At 36.8% G+C, this 22,011-nt stretch overlaps 1 protein-coding gene across 1 annotated transcript in view; it reads right to left on the bottom strand.

The window, feature by feature from the left end:
- Nucleotides 1-22,011, bottom strand: part of LOC137416771 (uncharacterized) — a 146,536-nt gene that overhangs the window by 103,301 nt on the left and 21,224 nt on the right. The window contains exon 3 of the mRNA XM_078770257.1: nt 15,189-15,299. Within this exon, the coding sequence (XP_078626383.1) occupies nt 15,189-15,299 (111 nt within the window). The remainder of the gene's footprint in view (nt 1-15,188; nt 15,300-22,011) is intronic.

The raw sequence follows: 22,011 nt of genomic DNA, 5'->3' as shown, positions 1-22,011 counted from the left end.
TTGATTTTGAATACAAGATGTTAATTTATTAAGATTGATTTGATTAACATATACCCCAACCATTTATTTATGAGAAAAAACCTATGTGATCTTAATCATAACACCATTATCTGTATTAATCTGCAATTCTGTTTCCTCCAAAAGCAAACAATATGCATTAACCTCTTCACTCTCCCCTCTTTCAATGTATAGAGAAGTATCCACTCGATTAGACTTTATAGTTTCCTTTTGAGAACTCAGGTCAATTGCATAGATTGTATAAAGTTTTTAAAACGCAACCATATCCAAAATAGGATCATTATTACCGTTGCTTTCACACACCTTTTGGTAAGACTTGTAGGCTTCTGCATAATCATTTTTTTCCCAATCAATTTCCAATCTATCTCGCGGATAAAATGTGCCATCAAGAGAAACCCGAAGTTGTTTCACCTTAGCATTATCACTCAGCGCATTATTCTTATTAGTACCGTCCTCTCCATCTGGTTTTTAAAAAATGAGCCAGAGGTATCGTGGCTTTCCTTGAAGAACACCCAAATTCCAAGTGTAGGTAGTGTGTTCCAGTTTAACGTGTTGACATCTTCTTTTAAGGTATGATACATTTAGCGGTTTCTTTGAGTTAAGTCTTCTATTTAACATCTCTTCCGTTTTAAGATTAGGAGTATATTCACTGATATACCAACACAAATCATTAATAACAAATTTATTGTTGTCTCCAAAAGCATTTTCAACCCCAAAAAGCAACCTATTTACATTATCATTCCTTTGTAGTTGAAATCTAATTTTAAGACCATACAAAACTTTGTCATAATCACAAAATCCAAATATACCTTTCAGAGGTACTGCTACGGTAAAACTATTCTCTGCTTTTGTTTCATCATTATACATTGACTTCCTTTGACTATAACCGGGGTCAGCATTTGTTCCCGTTGACATATCAGGAATAAAACCTTCAACAGCTCCCTTACCCATTCTATCACTAAACGAATATAGTGTAAATTTCATCATTTCAGATGTAGCAGAGACATAATCAACCGCTTCAACCTCTTGTGTTCCAATATACAGGCGGACACTGTCAAACATTTTCCAGAAGAAATCATTTACGAGTGTAGCATTAGTATTATTCGCAGCCTTAGTGAATTTAAATTTACACAGCAAGAAACTATCAGCTATATTCAAATAAGTTTGTTGATTATTTATTTCAAAACTTTTTGTTCCGTTTGAATTCCAGTCTGTTCCTGTTATAGCATTTACCTTAAAATAGTCTTCCTTTTTAGTGGAGTTTGAAATGATAATCGTATCATCCAAATCATAGATACTATCAATCGCTTCCATACTTGTATTTATATAGCATTAAAATTGTTGAAACCCTGACCCAAGTATTTTAATGATTTTTTGTCGTTCTTGTGAAGATAGTTGAGTTTTACCTTTTTTTATTTCTTTGATTGCTTGTAATTTATGAGACTCCTTTTGAGCATCTTTTATACTCTTTATAGCACCCGCAACTGAACCCATGGCAGAAGCAGTTGAACCAATTAGGTCTTTATGTTTAAGGATGGTTGAACCAATACCCATTAGAGTATCAATTATCCCATCTCCTTTATTTCGAAATTGATGACCTACACCTCGTTGTCTCTTAGGTTTATAGTATCCTCTCCCAAGAAACATACCTTCACCCTTATAGTATGGTGAAAGGTACATGCCCTCCCCTGTAATTATTTTATATTTTCCCAACTCGTGTTTTCTCACAATAACCATTATTTATTTATTGAAAAACTTCACGTAGGTGAATTCTGATGGATATAATTTCATCATTAAAGGATATCATACGATTATCTTGGTCGGTTATCCTAAAATTTACTCTGTATATGGCTTTTCCTGACACAGGTAAATAGACAAGATTTTTTGGTTCCATATTAAATTTATAACCAATTGGGGTTGAGTATGCACTGAATGAAAATATTGTATTTGTTCTTATTCCATCGTTGTAAGCACCATCAATCAAATCACAATGAATTAATACTGAATTTATACCGGAGGATATTTGGATAACATTATCACTGTAAAATGTCCCGTTAGTTTCAATATTTTTTGAAGAGAAACCCAATAGCTCTCTGAACGAATTTTCAATCGTGAAATCAACTTTATAATTATTTTTAAGCTTAATCGTTGATTTTGAAGTGTGTTTTTGAATATCTATTACCATATTTTTTGGTTCATCACCTTTTTCTTTCATAAGGCGAGAGACTTCTGAAGATATTTGAGAAATCTCGTAAGCTCCGGGTGAAACGGTTATAGTTTTATATCCACTTCCTGGATTATAACTAAACTTGTTGTTTTTCTCTGTGATATTAAAAAGGGTATTGTAAGTTTCCATTGACAACAAAGAAGCCTCATATGAGGTAAGGGGGTCAAGTTGTAGTGGGTAAGGGAATGAAGCTGTGTAATCGCTCGTTGTGAAATTAAAACTAAGAATTGTGCTTCTCATCTTATTTAATATCTAATAAAATATCTTTGTATTGACATTTATTAATTATTTTCATATTCATCAACTGATCTAAAATGGCTGAGGATTCATTAAAACAATTGTTGTTTCCAGCCTTCTTACTACCTAACAACAATAATAGCCTATTAACTAATTGTGATGGGTCATTTGGAAGAAAACTAACACCTGAACCAAGCTTACTTAAAGCATCAATAATATGTTTCTCCTTCTCATTCTTCTTACTTTTACCAGCAACAGAAACTCCATAATCAAGTGCATTTAGCAACTCAATATATACCCTATCTTCCTCTCTTTCCATATCAAGTGGTTCCTCAAAATATTTTGAACCGCTGAATCCGGGGTTTGTTAGAAGAAACATTAATCTTGGAGTTAATTTAACATTTGGTTGAGTAGAACTCAAGAACATCAATTCATCATTAAATATCAATACCTTTTCTTCCACAAGATGGAACACTGCTGGTTCTTCTGTTGGAATGAGACCTGCTCTGGTTTTTGAATCTGCCAAATATTCATTGTTTTGAAGAGCTTCCACTACATAATTAGGGGGTTGATTTACCTCCTCAAGTTTCTGAAATAATTCTTCATCATTATATTCTAATTTTCCAAGTTTTTGTTTTGTTATCTGACTAAAATCTTTGAGCATTTGAAGTTTTTTCGGAGTAAATTCTACCGTGGGAACTGTAGGGTGTCGAGTTTTTAAAAGCGGTTTAAAAAATTTCTCTTGTTTTCTTTCAAAGGCTTCTTCACCAGTTAGTTTCTGTCTCCGTTTCTTCTTTATCTCTTCCTGTTGTTTTACAACTTTTGAAACCAACTCTTGATGTTCTTTAAACTTTCTTGCTCTTTCTTCGGTATTCATTTTCTGTATTTATTTATTGAAAAATATCATTTAATGAATTGTAAAGGTCAATGGGAAAATTTTCCTTTTCTTCATCATTATAGTAAATGTGTTGAAATAAATCCTTTTCTTTAAATATTTCATCAAATTCTTTATTGGTATTAATACGAGTTGTTATTTCTTCTTCACTAATACTTGTATCTCTGCTTTTCATACGTTTGCGTTGAGTCTCCTCATCGATATCAAAACCGAATGAGAAAATCTTAACTCCATCACCACACAAATGTTTAATAATTTGTCTCATTCCTTCAGGATTAGTTTCTAAAATCCCAAGACCATTAGATTTCACTTTATTTAACTCACTCCTACAATGTGAATATTTTGTAGAACCAAGAGAGACCTCCTCAAATATTTGACCTTTGTTCCTCAATCGCATATGTTCCTCCATTGAAATGTAGTAATAATCTTTCCCTTCTACTTCTCCTGGTCGCTTTGCTCTGGTTGTAGTACTCACAAAACGAATCATAGGGTGTTTTTAAAAAAAACTTACAATCTTTTCATTTTTACTCTTCAAGAGTTTAGATTTATGAAAGTTCTTTCCAGAAGCAGATTTACCCACAAGGTTAATAATAATTGTTGTCATTTATATATGTAATTATGTTTAAAATAAATATACATCCTTTAATATCTCATCTTGTTTCACAACAATATATTTATATTTTCCAATCGTGTGTTTCATATAATTTTCAAATTCTTTTTTACTACATAACGTAGAGCAATTATCTCTCCAAAAATTATTTACATCTATTGAATTTAACTTAAATAAAATAAAAGTATTGGCATTGTTTCTTATTGAGCGTCGAGGGAGTTGAAAATATGACTGACTAAGATAAATACAATTACAAGAAGAATGTCTCCCTCTTGTATAGTAGCTGTCCATTACTGTTTGGTTTCTCTCATTAACACAATCATCAAAGATGACAAGGTTCTTTTTTGATTTATCTAAATCTTGAGGTGAAGGTATATCATCCGTATTATCACTGAGAATACAAGTTATGGGTTTTGGTTTCGATTTTGATTTCTGTGTATTACAAAATAATTGTATTATATCTTCAATATTATAATCATTTAGTTTTGTTTTGAAGTTTAAATAAACCGATAATGTCTTCCTTTTTAAGACCTGCATTAAAACCCTGTGAGAGTAGTTGATACTCGGGTTGAAAATTAGACTTTGTAAAAATTATTAAATTATCATAATCTAAAAAATTAGGACCAAGGAGCATCTTTAAAAGTAAACAGGTTTTTCCACATCCGCTTGAACCAACTATTAGACATCTCAATGAATTTGGAATGTTTTTATGGTTATTAAATTTTATCTTATTTTCCCAAACGGGTAAAAAAATCATTCATTTATATATTTGGAAAACAAGTCATCTAACTTTTTTTGAGCTATTTTAGAAACTCTATATTTTATCCTGAGTTCGGGTTTAATTTCAAAATAATTCATTATTTTATTTATATAGTATCTTGTATTAACATTTCCATTAAAATTATTTTGAATAATAAATATCATTAAACCCTTATACATTCCCTCAATACAAATAGTCTCTTCCCTCGAAAGAAATGGTGTATTATCATCACAATACTTAACATTCATCTCTCTTATTAATCTTGTAAAGTAATTCATTTTTGGTTCTAATTTAAAAGAGTTATATATATTTTTTATTTTTTATTATCATTATTTAAAATTAAATCACAGAAAATACATTGTTTATATGAACCCTCATTATTAAGCCCTATTCTATCACAAGCCGGACAATTCTCTAATTTATCATATGGAGAGTCTGGAAATTCTAAATATCCTTCAGAACTTATCATATTTATATGGTAAATTTTTACTTAAACTAAACGCAAGTTTATTCATTAATAAATACAATGTTTCAAAGCACAAAAGACAAATTTCAATCAATCTCTACTTCTCTACTAAATCTCTACTAAAGATATAGAAAAATATGTCAAAGATGTTAAATTGAACAAAGATAAATATGGAAATTTTTGGGTAAAACCAGTTATGGAAAATAACATGAGCCCCTCTATTTCATTTAAAGGAAGAGCTCTAACAATACCTGGACAGACATCCATTAAAGTAAATCTAACAAAAGTTTCTCCTCTACTCCTGGCAATTTATTCAAAGCTTGAAAGAGTGATTGACCACGATACTTTGAAAAAGAATGATAAGACCATCAACAATACTCGTGGAGAAATTTGTATTTACTTTAATAATCCAAAGGGTGTAGATCTAAGTAAAATGAATGATGTTAATATTTCTGGTGAAATGTCATTTCGTTCTATGATAGAGATTATTTAAAGATAACTTTTGATATTAAAAATGCAGAGATTGAATCCGTTAATGAAAGAAAGTATATTGGTATAGATGGAAAGGTTTTTTCTGCTAATTAAATATGAGTCATTACAGCAGTGAAGATTTTACTATTTCATTGAACTCGGACGATAGTGATGATAGTATTTCATTGAACACAGATGATAGTTATGATACTAATAGTTTGTGCTCAAATGATAGTTATGAGAGTAGCTTTATTGATGACTGAGTATGATTCTGAGTATTCATGTGATAGTTATGACTTAGATGATTCTGAGTGAAAAGGTGTTTTAGTTTAAGCACAGCGATATATATAAAACAGAGCTGTAAAGCTCAAAAGTGTTTTATTTTAAGCACAGCGATATATATAAAACTGAGCTGTAAAGCTCAAAAGTGTTTTATTTTAAGCACAGTGATATATATAAAACACCACGTTTTCTCACGCTATAAATATGGTTTATTGTGATACTTGCGAGAAGGAAGTAAAATATTATAAACAACATATTCTCACCGCAAAACATACATACAACATTCTTAACAAACTTTTCCCTCTTCCACCTAAAACAAAACATTGTAAGGTCTGTAAAACAACCATCCTCAAGAAGGGGTTTAAAGCCCATCTTAAAACTAACAAACACTTGTCAAAATTGTTTACTATTAAAAACTCTGATGGTGCATTCAAAGGACATATTAAAATAAGAGTCTTCAACTTCAAACCTCCTGAACCAGAGTCTATAGTTGATGCTGTAGAAATAGTTAAACCTGCTGTTCAAACGTTGATTGAAAAAACACTAAAAGAAATGAAACCACTTAAATTTTATATGGGAGTAAAATTAGAAATGACAAAGGACGAAGGAGTTATAGATACACCATACATGAGAACTGAGCCACACTTTATTTCTTCATATCAAGATTTTAAAACATCAGGAGTCTATGATGAACTTATTAAACAAGAGCAAGATGTGGATAATTCAATCGTAGGAAGTGGATTCAATATAGGAAAAATTATTTACATAGACATTCATATTCTTAAATCAGATCCTCTAAAAGCTTCTTCTTACATTGATTTACCCAGTGTTATCAAAAATAGAAAAGCAGTTATCAATATCAAAAATAAAGACAATAAATGTTTTCTCTGGTCTATTCTAGCACACTTACATCCTCCACATTTTCATGATGAAAGAATATCTCATTATAAAAAATATGAGAATACATTAAATACGAAAGATCTAAAGTTTCCGATGACTTTAAACGATATTCCTAAATTTGAAAAGTTGAATAATTTATCAGTTAATGTTTATGGTCCAACAGAAACAAACAACATTCAGGTTTTAAAGCTTTCTGACAATTGTAAACAAACTCATATTAATCTTCTATATTTTAATTCAGACGAAAATTCACATTATACATACATCAAAGATATTACAAAATTAATAAAACCACAAGTATGTAAAAGAACAAATAAAATATATATATGTATGCGTTGTCTTAACTTCTTCCATACACAAGAAAGATTAGATAAACATTCAAATTATTGTGGTGAACATAAATCAACGGTAATCAACATGCCTAAAGAAGGCTCAAAGATCACATTCAAAGATGAAAATAAAAAGATCAAACATCCATTTGTTATATATGCTGATTTTGAAAGTATTCTAGAAAAATAGATACTGCTTCTCCAGATCCAAAAGAATCATACACAAATAAATATCAAAAACATACTCCTTGTGGTTTTTGTTATTATATCAAATCATCCGTTGGTGATAAATATAACAAGTTAGAGGTGTATAAAGGCTCAAATACCCCAGAGGAGTTTGTGAAACGACTAGAAAAAGACTGTGTTCGATTAACCAAGATAATGAGAGAAACCAATAAACCAATGTCCTTAACAAGTAAAGAAAAAAGGGAATTTAGACAACCAAAAGTTGACTGTCAAATTTGTGAGAAGAAAATTGGTGAAGGTCTAAAGGTTAGAGACCATTGGCATCTCACTGGTAAATATAGAGGTCCGGCTCATCAAAGTTGAATATTAATTATCAACTCCCCTCTTTCATTCCTGTCTTTCTTCATAACAATGCTCATTATGAATTATGATACACATCTATTTATCAAGGAACTCTCAAAGACTTCTGGAAGTATCTCAGCAATTCCAAACACGGATCAGAAATACATTTCATTCACAAAAACAATTCACACATCTCCTATTACTCATATCAGATTTCTTGATACATTTAAATTCATGGCAAGTCCATTGGCTAACTTGGTTCAAAATCTAAAAGAGTTTCCATGTATTTCAGAGTATTTTTTAGATAAAGATTTTCTAACACAAAAGGGAATTTACCCCTATGACTATATGGACTCATTTGAGAGATTCAATGAAACACAACTTCCTTCAAAATAAAATTTCTATAACAAATTAAACAACAGTAATATATCTGATAAAGATTATGTCCACGCACAAAATGTTTGGGAAAAATATAACATCAAGAATCTTGGCGAGTATCACGATTTGTATCTCAAAACTGATGTGCTTTTATTGGCCGATGTATTTGAAGCCTTTAGATCTGTTTGTCGCACTGGATATGGATTGGATCCTGCTCACTACTACACAGCACCTGGATTGGCCTGGAGTGCGATGTTGAAAATGACAAAACAAGCCTTGGATTTGATAACCGATGTTGATATGCTTTTGATGATTGAAAAGGCAAAAAGAGGTGGAATTTCACAAGTCTGCTCGAGTAGATACGCAAAAGCAAATAACAAATATCTTCCAAATGATGATCCATCGAAAGAGAGTTCTTACTTGATGTACTATGATGCGAACAACCTGTATGGCTGGGCAATGTCTCAGGCTCTTCCTTATGGAAAACTTAGATGGGTAAAGGTAAAAGACTACAAAAACGTTTTACAAGATGTATGTATCTCTACACAAAAAGAATTGGATGAAGAAAAAGTTGGTTATTATTTTGAAGTTGATTTGAAATATCCAGGGGAACTCCATAACCTACACAAAGATCTCCCATTTGCTTGTGAGAAAGAAAGTCCAAAGAAAGAATGGTTGAGTGATTATCAACGATCGTTTGATATAGGTGAATCAACAGAAAAATTACTTACTACATTATATAACAAGAAAAATTATGTTCTACACCAAAGAAATTTGCGACAATATTTATCAAAAGGTCTAAGAGTAGAGAAGATCCATAGGGTTCTAAAGTTCAATCAAAGTCATTGGTTAAAGGGGTACATTGATTTTAATACACAAAGAAGAACAGAGTCAAAAACAGATTTTGAGAAAGACTTTTATAAATTGATGAATAATGCGGTCTTTGGTAAGACTATGGAGAATGTGAGGAAAAGACAAAATATCAGACTATCAACATCTTGGGAACAAGCATCAAAATTAATTAATAGACCGAGTTTTACTCGAGCTGAGGTCTTTACTGAGAACTTTTGTGCGATCCATTTGATTAAAGAGAGTATTGAAATGGACAAACCTATTTATATTGGAACATCAATTCTTGATTTATCAAAGTCATTAATGTATGATTACTTTTATAATAACTTGAGGAAGAAATATCAAAATGATGTTAATCTACTTTATATGGATACAGATAGTTTTATTTTGAAAATTAATACCAACGATGTTTATTCAGACATGAAAAGAGACATTAATATCTATGACATGAGTAATTACAGTCCAGAGAGTGAGTTGTTCTCTTCTAAATATAAAAAGGTGATTGGAAAGTTCAAGGATGAATTAGGAGGAAATGTTATGAGTGAATTTGTGGGATTGAGGTCAAAGGCTTATGCTTATAAATACATTGTGAATAACGTTGAAAAGACTGATAAGAAGTTAAAAGGTGTAAAGAAAAATGTTATTAAAGAAACAATAAACTTTAAGGATTATTATAACTGTTTAACAACAAAGAAAGAAGAGTTTAGAAAGATTAATGGAATAGGAAGTTATAAACATCAATTATATTCAGAAGAGATAAATAAGAAAGCATTGGGGGCTTTTGATGATAAGAGGTTTATCTATCTATAATTCCACTAATCTCTGTGTGTATGTTTGTATGTATGTTTGTATGTATTGTTGCGAATATGGAATTTGGCCTCCATATCCGCTTGTAAATATTCCCCTATTTCCCCAATACTCCCCAACTATCCCCAATCCCCCATTCCCTAGTCCCATTGTCTGTAAACAACACTCTGTAGAACCGACCTTCCCCTTTTTCCCCCATTAAATGTCGTGCCCAGGTCCACCGCATCTCACGTAGACAACTTTCGGACATCTTGCTAGTTATTCTTAGTCTATGTCAGTTAAGGACCCGTTTCCATTAATTCCGACTCTTCGTTGCACCAGAATGTGATTATATGACACCAGTAGTGAGTTTAGGACCTCCCCATACCTCCTCCCATCTTCTTCCCCAAACAACAACTACAACGACAACTACAACAACAACAACAACTACAACCACTACAACAACGGCGCTGCGCGGGGGAGTGTGCGTCCTCACACCGGCTCGGTTAGCCGCCATTGACGATGCGCTCCGACGGGGTTACCACAAAGGGGCTCCCTGTCAGCCCCTCGTCAAGGGCGGAGCCGGTAACCCCCCCGCACGCACCCAATGAGAAGCGACGTGCCAATTCCATCTGGGGCGGAGCTAACGAGCCGAGGGCGTGTCACTCCCCGCCGGATATACGCGGCGACTTACCGGATGTGACGTCAGATGCGCCCCCAGCTTGAGAAGACAATAACCACATCCGAGCGCTGCGACCTCCCCGCATCTCCAGACCGGACCGGGTCGATTCTGCCCTGAGCCCAGGTGCACCTGGAGCCATCGATTCTGCCTTTCCTTGCCATCAATCCCCGTGTGAGTCAGCCTTTTGTCCCGTTTATCTGTCGTCTGTTGGGGTTAATATAAGTGTGTCTAAGTGCCTGTCTTTCTATGATGTCCCTCTTGTAGTTGTAATCTAACCTTCCGCCCTAATATAACCTCCTCCGGAGGTCTTGAGAACTGAACCCTTGGTGTCGTGTCCTTTTTAATCCAGCCGTGTGTCCTTTCCTCAATTGATCTAGCGTAGCGCGATTAGTCAACGTTCGAGCATAATCGGGTAACTTGTGCAGACGTGGTCATACCAAACCGCTCGGTAAACTAACATCCACAACCGCGTCTGTAACAGTATGTTTGTCTGTGACCGCTGTTTCTCGACAACTACCGGTCCGATATACTTGAAACTTGCCAGGTATATTGCTGGGGACCCGAGGATGTGCCTTTTCAAGGTTTTAAATTAATCGCAGAAGTAGTTACCGAGCTATGTCCAAAAAACGATTCAACCAATCAGAGAGCAGCGAGCTATCACGTGTGCCGAATGTGGCGAACAGACTCTGCCTCGGATGGCACATTTGAGAGCGTATTCATTTATTTCCCGTCGGCAAACTATGTTGGCGCTATGTTGGCGTTAAACTATGTTTTAAAACTAATTAAAACTAATTTGCGATTCTTTCGCTTTGCGATGCGATTTGCGATTGCGTTAAACTCGCTCGGGCGTTAAACTATGTTTTAAAACTAATTAAAACTAATTTGCGATTCTTTCGCTTTCCTGCGCCTTTGTGCACGCGATGGCGATTTCTTTACCAAACTCCGCAAGCCGTTCGCTTTGGACCAAACAATTTCATGTAAATAGAGGGGGGGGGGGGATTGTCACCGCACTCGCAAGCCGTTCGCTTTGGACCAAACCATTTCATGTAAATAGAGGGGGGGGGGGGGATTGTCACCGTACTCGCAAGCCGTTCGCTTTGGACCAAACCATTTCATGTAAATAGAGGGGGGGGGGGGGGGGATTGTCACCGTACTCGCAAGCCGTTCGCTTTGGACCAAACCATTTCATGTAAATAGAGGGGGGGGATATAATTTTAGATATAGATATAGTACGGGCATGCCCTAGTTTTAGAAAATGGAATTGATAGTCTCCCTTATGGTTATATAAGTATATAAGTGATAAGATATATATAAGTGATAAGATATATATAAGTGATGAGATATACATAAGTGATAACTGATAAGATATATATAAGTGATAAGATATATATATAAGTGATAAGTTAAAAAGGGGGGGTTGGGGATTTTAACGGGCTACCGCCGCCTTTTTTACTATTATATAAATGATAGAACCAAGTATCAACCAGACTAAAGAGTGGAGGTGTAATCAAAATTGGTATATAAATGGAAAACATAATGAATGTGAAAAATATCAAATAGGTATAATTGAAAAGGCAACTGGTAAAAAAGTTCACAAAACAAATAAGAGAATTAATTTAAATACCGGTGAGTTGGGTAAAAAAGATAAAAATATTTTTGAGTGGACGGAAAACTTTGATGGTTGTCAGGAAAATATATACATTAATTTTAAAATGGCATGTGGGAGAGGAGGCGCTCAGACAAGAACATTGAGGGAGGTTTATCATTTTATTTTAGCTCAGTTAAAATATCTTGAGAAAGAACCAAACTCAAACATATTTTTTGTTAATGTATTAGACGGTGAGGAGAGTTGTAGGAGAATTAAATTATTTCCCACACATAAACAAATATTTGTAGGGTCGTTGTTGAGTGGGTCAAAGATGATTCACCAGATGATATTAAGAGTAAAAGGTTAAAAGGTCCATAAGGTCAGAAGGATCACAGGTTCACACAGAAGGACCATTGTTTAAGTGGTCTAAAGAATAAGGATAACATGTTAAAAGGTTAGAAGGTTCGTAAAGACCAGGGTGAGAGAAATAGAGGTGTTTAGGGGCAATGAGGGAATGGAAAAATTAACATGTAAGTGAATGGGGATTTGAGGTGTCCCAGAACCAACATTATTACACTACTAACGTTTATTATACAACAAATTCTCTAAAGTGAATAAAACATTGATTTTGTTAAAATGAGTTTCTTGAAGTTTTAGTAGTAGAACAAAGAAATTCTATTCTACACTCCTCAAGAATTAAAAATTGTCAATCCTTCTTCTGACAAAAGGTTTTGGACATTGATTTCTTGATTCATCAATTACATATTGTCCAAAATTCCACAACACTGTCGTGCCTTGTGTCTGAAGGTCAGCTTGAACCTATTTGGCAGTTGATCAAGGTGTTTTCTCCACCATTCGAACAATCCTTCACTGCAATCTTCAATCAAGTTTTCTCTTTTGGCCACGTCCAAGGAGGTTTGCCACAGTGCAATGGGCCTGAACATCACTGATAACATTGCGTACAGTGGACACAGGAACATGAAGGTCTCTGGAGATGGATTTATAGTCTTGAGATTGTCCATGCTTGGCCACAATCTTGTGTCTGACCTCCTCAGACAATTTTCTGGTTTTCTTTCTTTTCTCCATGCTCATTGTGGTACACACAGTGAGACAAAACAGCAGAATGACTCCTTTTCTCTTTTCAAACTGGTTGAATGAGTGATTTTTATATTACAGGCACCTGCAACTCACCACAGGCGAGTTCAATTCCAGAGTAAAGGAGAATCACCTACAGGTACTTGAAATCTAATTATTTCTAACAATTTCTAAAATGTACCAATAATATTGTTCAGGATATTTTAGGATTTCTGTGTGGAAGGAGATAAGATTTTGCAATTTTTAAAAACCTTTTTTTCATTTTTTTTTTCACTGCAAACCAAAGAAATACATATGTGGATACCAAAAGATTTTTTAATCTCAAAAATTTCTGGAAGAAATGGTGCATTGTTTGAAAAAGTGCAAGGGTGCCAATATTTTTGGCCACTATTGAATTTATTTGGATGTTCTGCTATTGGTTGTAAGGGTCTGTCCATGTCCTTCTTTGTAATGAGGTTACTATGCATGCGTGTGTGTGTTTATAAAAGTGATCACATGAGGCCAAATATAGTTGAATTGTACTCTTTCCACCAAGGTGACAAAGTTCACCACTATCTCATGCCATCTACTTCGTCACCCAAAATATTATCGAGACAACCCAACAAAACACTATTATAGGCTGACTGTTTCCTCCCCTTCTCTCTCATCTCGCTCTTACTACTTCCTTGCGTCCATCCAACTATGGCCTGACTCCTCTATCAATTTGTTGCTTTTTTTCCTCTCTCTGTCATCTCACTTCTCCATGAGCCAAGATCATATATATAAACATAAAAAATAAATCAACACGAAGAAAAAGACATAAAATGTCATCGCCACGTTTGTAGTAATTTTGCCATACGGAGTTGAAAGCTGTCAGCCGGCTATTTTGGTTGAATTACAAAACAAAATCTTCTGCACATGTATGCTCTCATGCATAGTCTCTGTGCAAAGTTTGAACAAAATCGGCCCAAGCATGTCGATAAATGGTTGGGGACATGCTTTAGGAACAAAATGGCCACCAATCGGCCATCTCGGATCAAATCTCGAAAGAAAATGATGAAACCACTCATTTTCTGTGTGCCAAGTTCGAACAAGACTGGGAAATGCATGTCGGAGAGATGGTGGAGGATGTGGTCAACATTGGGTTTTTACAAATAAAATGGCCACCAATCTACCAGTCGACGCTTTAATCAGATCGCACAATAAAGGGAGGTGCACATATATGCCGTCATGTGGTGATGATGCCACGTTTGATCAAAATCGGACGATGAATGTTCAAGAAATGGTTGGGGCAACATTGAAGTCACAAAATGGCTGCCAGTTGGCCATCTTGGATCTGATCTCAAAGGAAAATGTCGTGCGTATGTTAGCCATCATTCATTATCCGTCTGCCAAGTTTGAACATCAGTAAATGCGTGTCCGACAAATGGTTGAGGATGTGTTCAACATACTTTTTTTTTACACCTGAAATGGCCACCAGCCAGTGTGATGAACATCTTTCCAATGCGAAACAAAATTATGTGCATATGAACACCATTATGTGTTGCCTTTCTGAACAAAATTGGTCCATACATCTCCGAGATGTGGTAGCGGACGGATGAGACCCAATCCATAAACCCCCATTTTGGACAAAGTCCAATGGGGGCCACAATAACAGGTGTCAAATTAAAATTCAATCAGAATTGATGATTGTACAAATTAAGGGAAACAGGATACAACAAGGTATATCATTGTTAGTTAAAATATTATATATAATAATGAAGGGGATAATTGATGTTAGAGAAATTGATCGACCATCGTGGTTTTTTTTTTTTGGTTTTTTTTTGTATACAAGATCAAGGCTCGTGAAAGAGCGAACATTAATCACACAGAAAGACAAACAGACACACAAAACAAATAACATCGGGAGCGGTAGACAAGATGGGGAGAGAGGGGGAAGGACACAAACACAACATTTGAGAGCAGGGACCGAGAGACATGGAGACATTTTTTAAAGACGTGGTTATTTCTTAAAGCAATTAAATCATAACGTGGTGTTGTTTTTCTTAACACCAGAGTTCGTCATCAAACTATTCAAATCAAAATGTGTAGACATCGACAGAAACCTTCATGGAGAGAGTTTTTGAGGTGAGAAGCTTCAGCATCATTTGGTTCAGGTCGCTCCAGGTGGACATCAATGTCATGCTCAGTTTTCACTTCCACTTTCACAAATAAACCTGGAAAAAGTAACTTTTATTAAATGCAGGCACTATTGTGCCACTTGTATAGCTGGGTTCCACACTCTTAAAATGTATCAATAAATATTGCATTTTGGACGGAATGCACGCAAGTTCATAAGATGGCCCGAAGTTCCTCTCTGCGTCACCACAATCATGAGGGGGTTCATTCGGCTGGTCCTCTTTCGCTCTTGTCTCCCTCCAAAACGTGACACAGCTGCAGTTCTCACAAAACAACACCCCTGGCTCCAACGGTGCAAAGGGTCTCCAAGCTCCGAACACTTCTCTGCCCGAGTGCATACGAAACAAAGCAACCGCCCCAGACGAAAGCCAGACCGAGCGAGAGCCTGCGCGATTCTTCTTCCTCCAAGCTCGAACCTACAAGCTCTGACATCACGCCATCCAATCGCCAGTGATCTTTGGGGGCGGGGCATCACGGCCCTCTTGACCACCCACCTGTTCTCCGCCTTTACTGGGTGGGGCCTCTTTCCTATCATATTCATATGGGCGGGCTTACTTTCCAATCATAATGTCTGGGTACTGTCGGTGATTGTTGTAGTTGTTGGTTAAAGACGTGCGTTTTTATGGCCGACTTGTTATATTCGTGAAAAACATTGGGAAAAACCACAGTGAGCAATCACAAACTGGGGAAACTAATCTTGACCCGACCTAGTTAACGCAAGCTCCACCCAAGGTGTGAAGACATAAACGATCTTAAGCTCACAGTTTTTCCACTTAAATACATCGAGATTGGCTTCCTACTGTCAGGGAATAAATATTCATATTGACAATATTGCTAAAATTATAGAATGTGTCTGGTGTAAAAATGCTCTGTGGTGCAGTTTGAAAAAACCTTTGAATCCTCTTGAAATATTTAGCCTCTGTTAAAAAGCTAACAGCTGGTCAAGAGAGAAGTTAATTTTAAAAGACAGAATGTGTAACGCTCTTGGACTGCCATCTGTGTCTATCAATATTTAGCCTGTGTTCCATAGATGGAACACAGGCTGCAAATTCCCCCTCAGCAGGTCAGAGCATTTGACCTCTTGAACAGAAATAATGTAGTGCTCTCAGTCTCCCAACATAGAAAGCTGGCCAAAGGAGCCAAATAAGGCTTTTGGATAAAGGAGTCTGGGCCTTTATAAGAAAGAGAAAGTTGCGATTGGAGCAGTGGACTGGGAGAGTGACTGAAGAGGAGTGAACAACTGGAGACTGGTCAACAACTGAACGAGGTTCAACAAAGACCTACAGAAGGAGCTACAGCCACGACCGGCAGAACAACGTCATTAATATCTAATTAGTACAATTAGTAGAATACAGCAAAACTCTCAAAAGTGAATAAAACATTGATTTTGCTAAAACGAGTTTCTTGAAGTTTTAGAAGTAGAACAGCAGTATTATTCTTCTTCTTCGATAATTGGTGGTCCGTAAGGGAGTCAACTCCACAGACCGGGTAAGCTTTTGTTTATTATCTGTATAGTATGATGTCAATCTGCGAAAGTTGTCCAGTGTTTGAGTTTTGTGTATTTTTGTTGATATGTGGAAGGTGGGAAAAAAAACCACGAGGCATACCTCTTCGTGGGTGGATAATTAGTTCCCCCCGGAGTCTGTAAGGTGTGTAAAATTTCAGAAGTCATGACGATTTTTTTCAAAATTTTCAAAAAAAATTGTTTTTTTGTGTTTTTTCTTAATTTGGATTGTTTTTTTTCTTTTTCGGTACATTCTACAAGTTCAAAGAGCCACTAACGGACCCCCTGGGGCCTTAGACAAGGGGTGCTGCATTTGTCTTGTCGTACCATAATATACGAGTTCAAAGAGCCACTAACGGACCCCTGGGGCCTTAGACAAAGGGTGCTGCATTCGTCTTGTCATGTACAACTGAAATAATTGATTGAAATGAAAAATAAAAAATTAATTAATTTTTAAATGTTTTTTTTTTTTTTTGTATATTTCTTGTTCATTTCATGAACGTCATGAACTCATGGGATCGAACGTCAATTTTGTAAATATCTTTAAAATGATTTCCGGTTTAATAGTCTGCATTAAATATCTGCTCGTTTTCGTGATTAAACAACTTATAAGTGTGCCGATTTTCCCGTTAAAAAAGGGTTGAGATCCTGCTTCATTGGACCACAGAAACAAGCAGATTGCAGAATGGACACTATTTGATTGATGATCATATTTGCGGTTTTTGTAAAAAGCGATTTTATATCATATTAGCGGTTTTTGTAAAAAGCGATTTTCTGCATTTTATGCACATTTATATGTGTGAGTGGCCAAATGTAAAAAAAAAAAAAAAGTTTTCCATGTAATCTACAAGTAAGGTTCGCACACTGACGGCGGTAATTGCATCCAGCCACTGGTTTAAATCGGACGTGCAGGCAGGTTGCCTATAGCAACCACTTGGTGATGTGTGCAAATGTCTCCTAGTCCCTTGTCCACTTATTACATATGGGATCAGAAACGATTTTTTTCTTTTAAATGTAGCCTCTTTCAACTTCTCCTGCCCCACACCCCCCCCCCCCCCCAACCTTCCCCCGCCCTTTCCCCCTCCCTCCTTCCATTTCCTGCCCCCCTCCATCCTAACTCCTCACCCTTACCCCATCCAACCATTATCCAACCCCCTCCCTGCCCCCCCCCATTTTTTCTTCCCTTCTGCAGCCCCCCCCCCCCTTTCTTTTTCTCTCCAAACTTACCTTTTACCTGTATATTCACATCTTGATTAGGGAATTTTGGGATTTTTAGGATTTTTTGGGGGATCTTGGATCACAGCTAAAAATCATTCAATCAAGATACAAATTAATGTGAGACAATAATCCCATGCCACTCGGATACGGAATCTCTAAAAATTAGAACCATGGGATGTACATTTGATAATTTTCTTTTCACCTGTACTCATCCTCCTGATCTGACACTTCCTGATCTTATCCGACACCGGATTAGGACAATAAGTTACAGATGAGTATTGGGGAGGACATAAGGGAATTTATTGCTATAAGATACTATGCCATGTGGCAAGGCAATTAACTGGAACCAAACACAAAATTGTACCTGTTTGATGAAACAAAACTTAGATCTGTATATATATGGGTGAATTTACAGGTACATGGATTTGGTGACCCTTTCAAGTGGTGAAGTAACATCACGTCCTCTCCCTCCCCCCACCCCCCTTCCATTTCCTGTCCCCTCTACCCCAATCCTAACCCTAACCCCATCCTGCCATCATCCTCCCCACCAAGTCATGTTATATTACAGATTGTATGAGGCATGTATAGGAGTGTGTTGTTGAATAGGATTGTTGATTGTATGGGATTGTGGATCCCATATCCCATTAGATCCCATGTTAATTTAGCATATCACCTCATTATGTGGTCTTGCTGTGTTTTTGTGTGTGTGGGTATGTGTTTTTGCACCCCTCTCCCCCCCCCCCCCCTCCTCAAACCATGGCCCCATACTGCTAAAATAATTTGTGCAATGGTACGACACAGTTTGCATGGTTAAATAATACACAGATGAGTGTATGGCTTGCACAGAAGTTCGAGAGGGAGATAGTATTTCTCTCAGCCTTGTAAGGGAGAATGAGTGCAGCCAATAATACACAGTTATTTTTAGAATAATACAATGAGTGTCGTATTTCGCATAGTATTAATACCCCTAAGGGAGCCCCGCCCCCCCCCCCCCCCCCCCAGCCTCATTCCTCCCTTGGCATCCTGCCACTTCTCCTACTCCCTTCCCCACCCTTCATCATTGATGATCGGTGTTCATGTTCATTCTCAAAGTTTGTTGAAATGAATGATTATGGTATGACTCTGATTATGGTAATGATTTACGATTTACAATTACATTTACAATTACAATGATTTACAATGGTAATGATTTTACAATCATGAAAATTGCTATGAATTAATTGCCGTTCATTGGTACGGCATTTCAGGAATCTTACAACATTTTAATTGTCAAGGACTTTGAGTGTCATTCAAAGTGAGACCTATTGTTTTTTGTTTTTTTGTTTTTTGTTTTTTTCCTCTCTATTTCCCACTGAACTGGTTTTATATCTGTCCGATCAATTTTGCCTGATCATCTCACAAATGCAGGGTTGAGTTGCCTTCAGTGGTTGTTAAACTTGAATTTGTGACCAGACATGATTGAAAGATATGTCAGATATGATCCAGCGGCAGAACGGTGATTTGTCAATTGACGGCAGATATGGGTCAAAAGGTGACGACCGATGATCATATTTCCCCGTCGGTAGATGGAACTGTTTTGGCAACATTGGGAAAAGGTTTAGGTATAGAGTAATGTTGATCCCATATCATAGTTCAGTATCAGACATTGGTTTCAATTCAGTATCAGACTGATAAATGTGAATTTTGATATTATCATTTATGATATTTTATTATATATTATTATTAGAATTTTATTGAGGAATATTGATAAATTGATTGAAATTGCATAATTGAATTGATTCTGATTCTGATCTGATTGATTTGATTTAATTTAAATTTAATTTTATCAAGTCAATTGATGGATGAATAAAAAGTGCGGTCTCAAGAAAGAAGCTTTGAGATATTTGTGAAACATCAATGTGGAGACAACCATGGAAATTGAACAAGGTGGTGAGTCTAGTAGTTATTTGTTATATTATATGTGGTTATTTTGTTTGATCCCCCCTCAACAGGACTTACTGATCCACACTCATCTGCAACACCGATCAGTGAGATTGGGGTGTGGAAAAGCCACAGGACAGGGAGACTCTCTGGAAATCACCTGAAGTCATCGATTGAAAAGGTGGAGAGATACTTCGATCCGGTGGAGATCCTGGGAGACCACAGAGTGGAGCTTATAGGGATAAGCTAGAAAACAACATATTCAACGCTACTCTGAATAAGGTGGAACAAACTTCAGAGATTTTTGCAGTACACACAGTTGATAGTGGGTATAGGTGTAGTCCGTTGTGTAGTCCTAGTAGTTATTTGGTACATTGAGTGAGTATAGAGTGTTACTCACACACAGAAAAGATGGGAAGTGGACTCTGCAAGGATAAACAAAGTCAATTTAGTCTAGTAGGAAGACTAGGTCCCCCTGCACCCCCCGGAGATATACTTCTAATCAGTGTTTCTAGATTGGAAAAAATGTGTAGAAAATGACTAGCTATGGCCCCAAGCTGAAAAAATGTCCCACATACCATTTTTATGCAAATTACTGCTGCAAATTTTATGCAAAATTATGCAAATTTTATGCAAATTTTTGATGAGGAGTAGAGTTGAGGGGTCTTTGAGGGCTTCATCGAGGTGCTCTCGGTTGCAAGACTGGGTCATTCTGAGAAGCACAGCAGGGTCAGAGATCATGATGTTCTCCTCCTCAGTGAATCTCTCCATCAACAGCCTCTCCATTGCCTCACACACTGTTTTGAGGCAAAAGAGGGACTTTGCGTAGGCCTTTCCACTGAGAACACCTTTGAGAGATCCACTTGTTACTAGTTGTGCCTCAAAGAGAATCTCTGCATATCCAGAACCACGCATCTTGTGTCCAGTGAGCATCCCGATGTAGTTCATGGATGTGTGGAAGGGTCCAATCGTTACTACATGACTAGCAAATTCATTTGGCCAGCGCCAGATGATGGGAAGGGCTTTCATGCAGACACCCAGATCAAATGTATTCAGGACCCATCTCTGACCCACCTCAGCAGTTGCTGCCTCGGAACGCTTCAGTAGCTCACGAACAACTGCGTTGTCTGTGATCGGTCTGTGCCTGGTGCCTGCATGGCATGGCAATGGCCTGCAGCCTGTGCCTGGGCTAGGGGGTTTCACCTCTGCAACTGGTTCTCCCCCACCCAGCAAATCAACAGTCGACTACTGCACGCCTATCCACCAACCGATCACAGACAACGCAGTTGTTCGTGAGCTACTGAAGCGTTCCGAGGCAGCAACTGCTGAGGTGGGTCAGAGATGGGTCCTGAATACATTTGATCTGGGTGTCTGCATGAAAGCCCTTCCCATCATCTGGCGCTGGCCAAATGAATTTGCTAGTCATGTAGTAACGATTGGACCCTTCCACACATCCATGAACTACATCGGGATGCTCACTGGACACAAGATGCGTGGTTCTGGATATGCAGAGATTCTCTTTGAGGCACAACTAGTAACAAGTGGATCTCTCAAAGGTGTTCTCAGTGGAAAGGCCTACGCAAAGTCCCTCTTTTGCCTCAAAACAGTGTGTGAGGCAATGGAGAGGCTGTTGATGGAGAGATTCACTGAGGAGGAGAACATCATGATCTCTGACCCTGCTGTGCTTCTCAGAATGACCCAGTCTTGCAACCGAGAGCACCTCGATGAAGCCCTCAAAGACCCCTCAACTCTACTCCTCATCAAAAATTTGCATAAAATTTGCATAATTTTGCATAAAATTTGCAGCAGTAATTTGCATAAAAATGGTATGTGGGACATTTTTTCAGCTTGGGGCCATAGCTAGTCATTTTCTACACATTTTTTCCAATCTAGAAACACTGATTAGAAGTATATCTCCGGGGGGTGCAGGGGGACCTAGTCTTCCTACTAGACTAATTAGACTTGAGTCAAAGAGGTACTTGTATCAACTCCATGTATCAGAAATATGGTGCAGAATCACTTACAGATGTGGAATCCTGGCATGAATGGACGAAAGGACGAAAAAGGGAATTCCCACGGGATGGTACTTTTGACAGGAACATATTGGA

The sequence above is a fragment of the Myxine glutinosa genome, chromosome 1 (genome assembly GCF_964187855.1).
Source record: "Myxine glutinosa chromosome 1, kmMyxGlut1.1, whole genome shotgun sequence".
NCBI lineage: Eukaryota > Metazoa > Chordata > Myxini > Myxiniformes > Myxinidae > Myxine > Myxine glutinosa.
The sequence above is the reverse complement of the archived record's forward strand: the minus strand, read 5'-3'. Positions and strand labels throughout refer to the sequence as shown.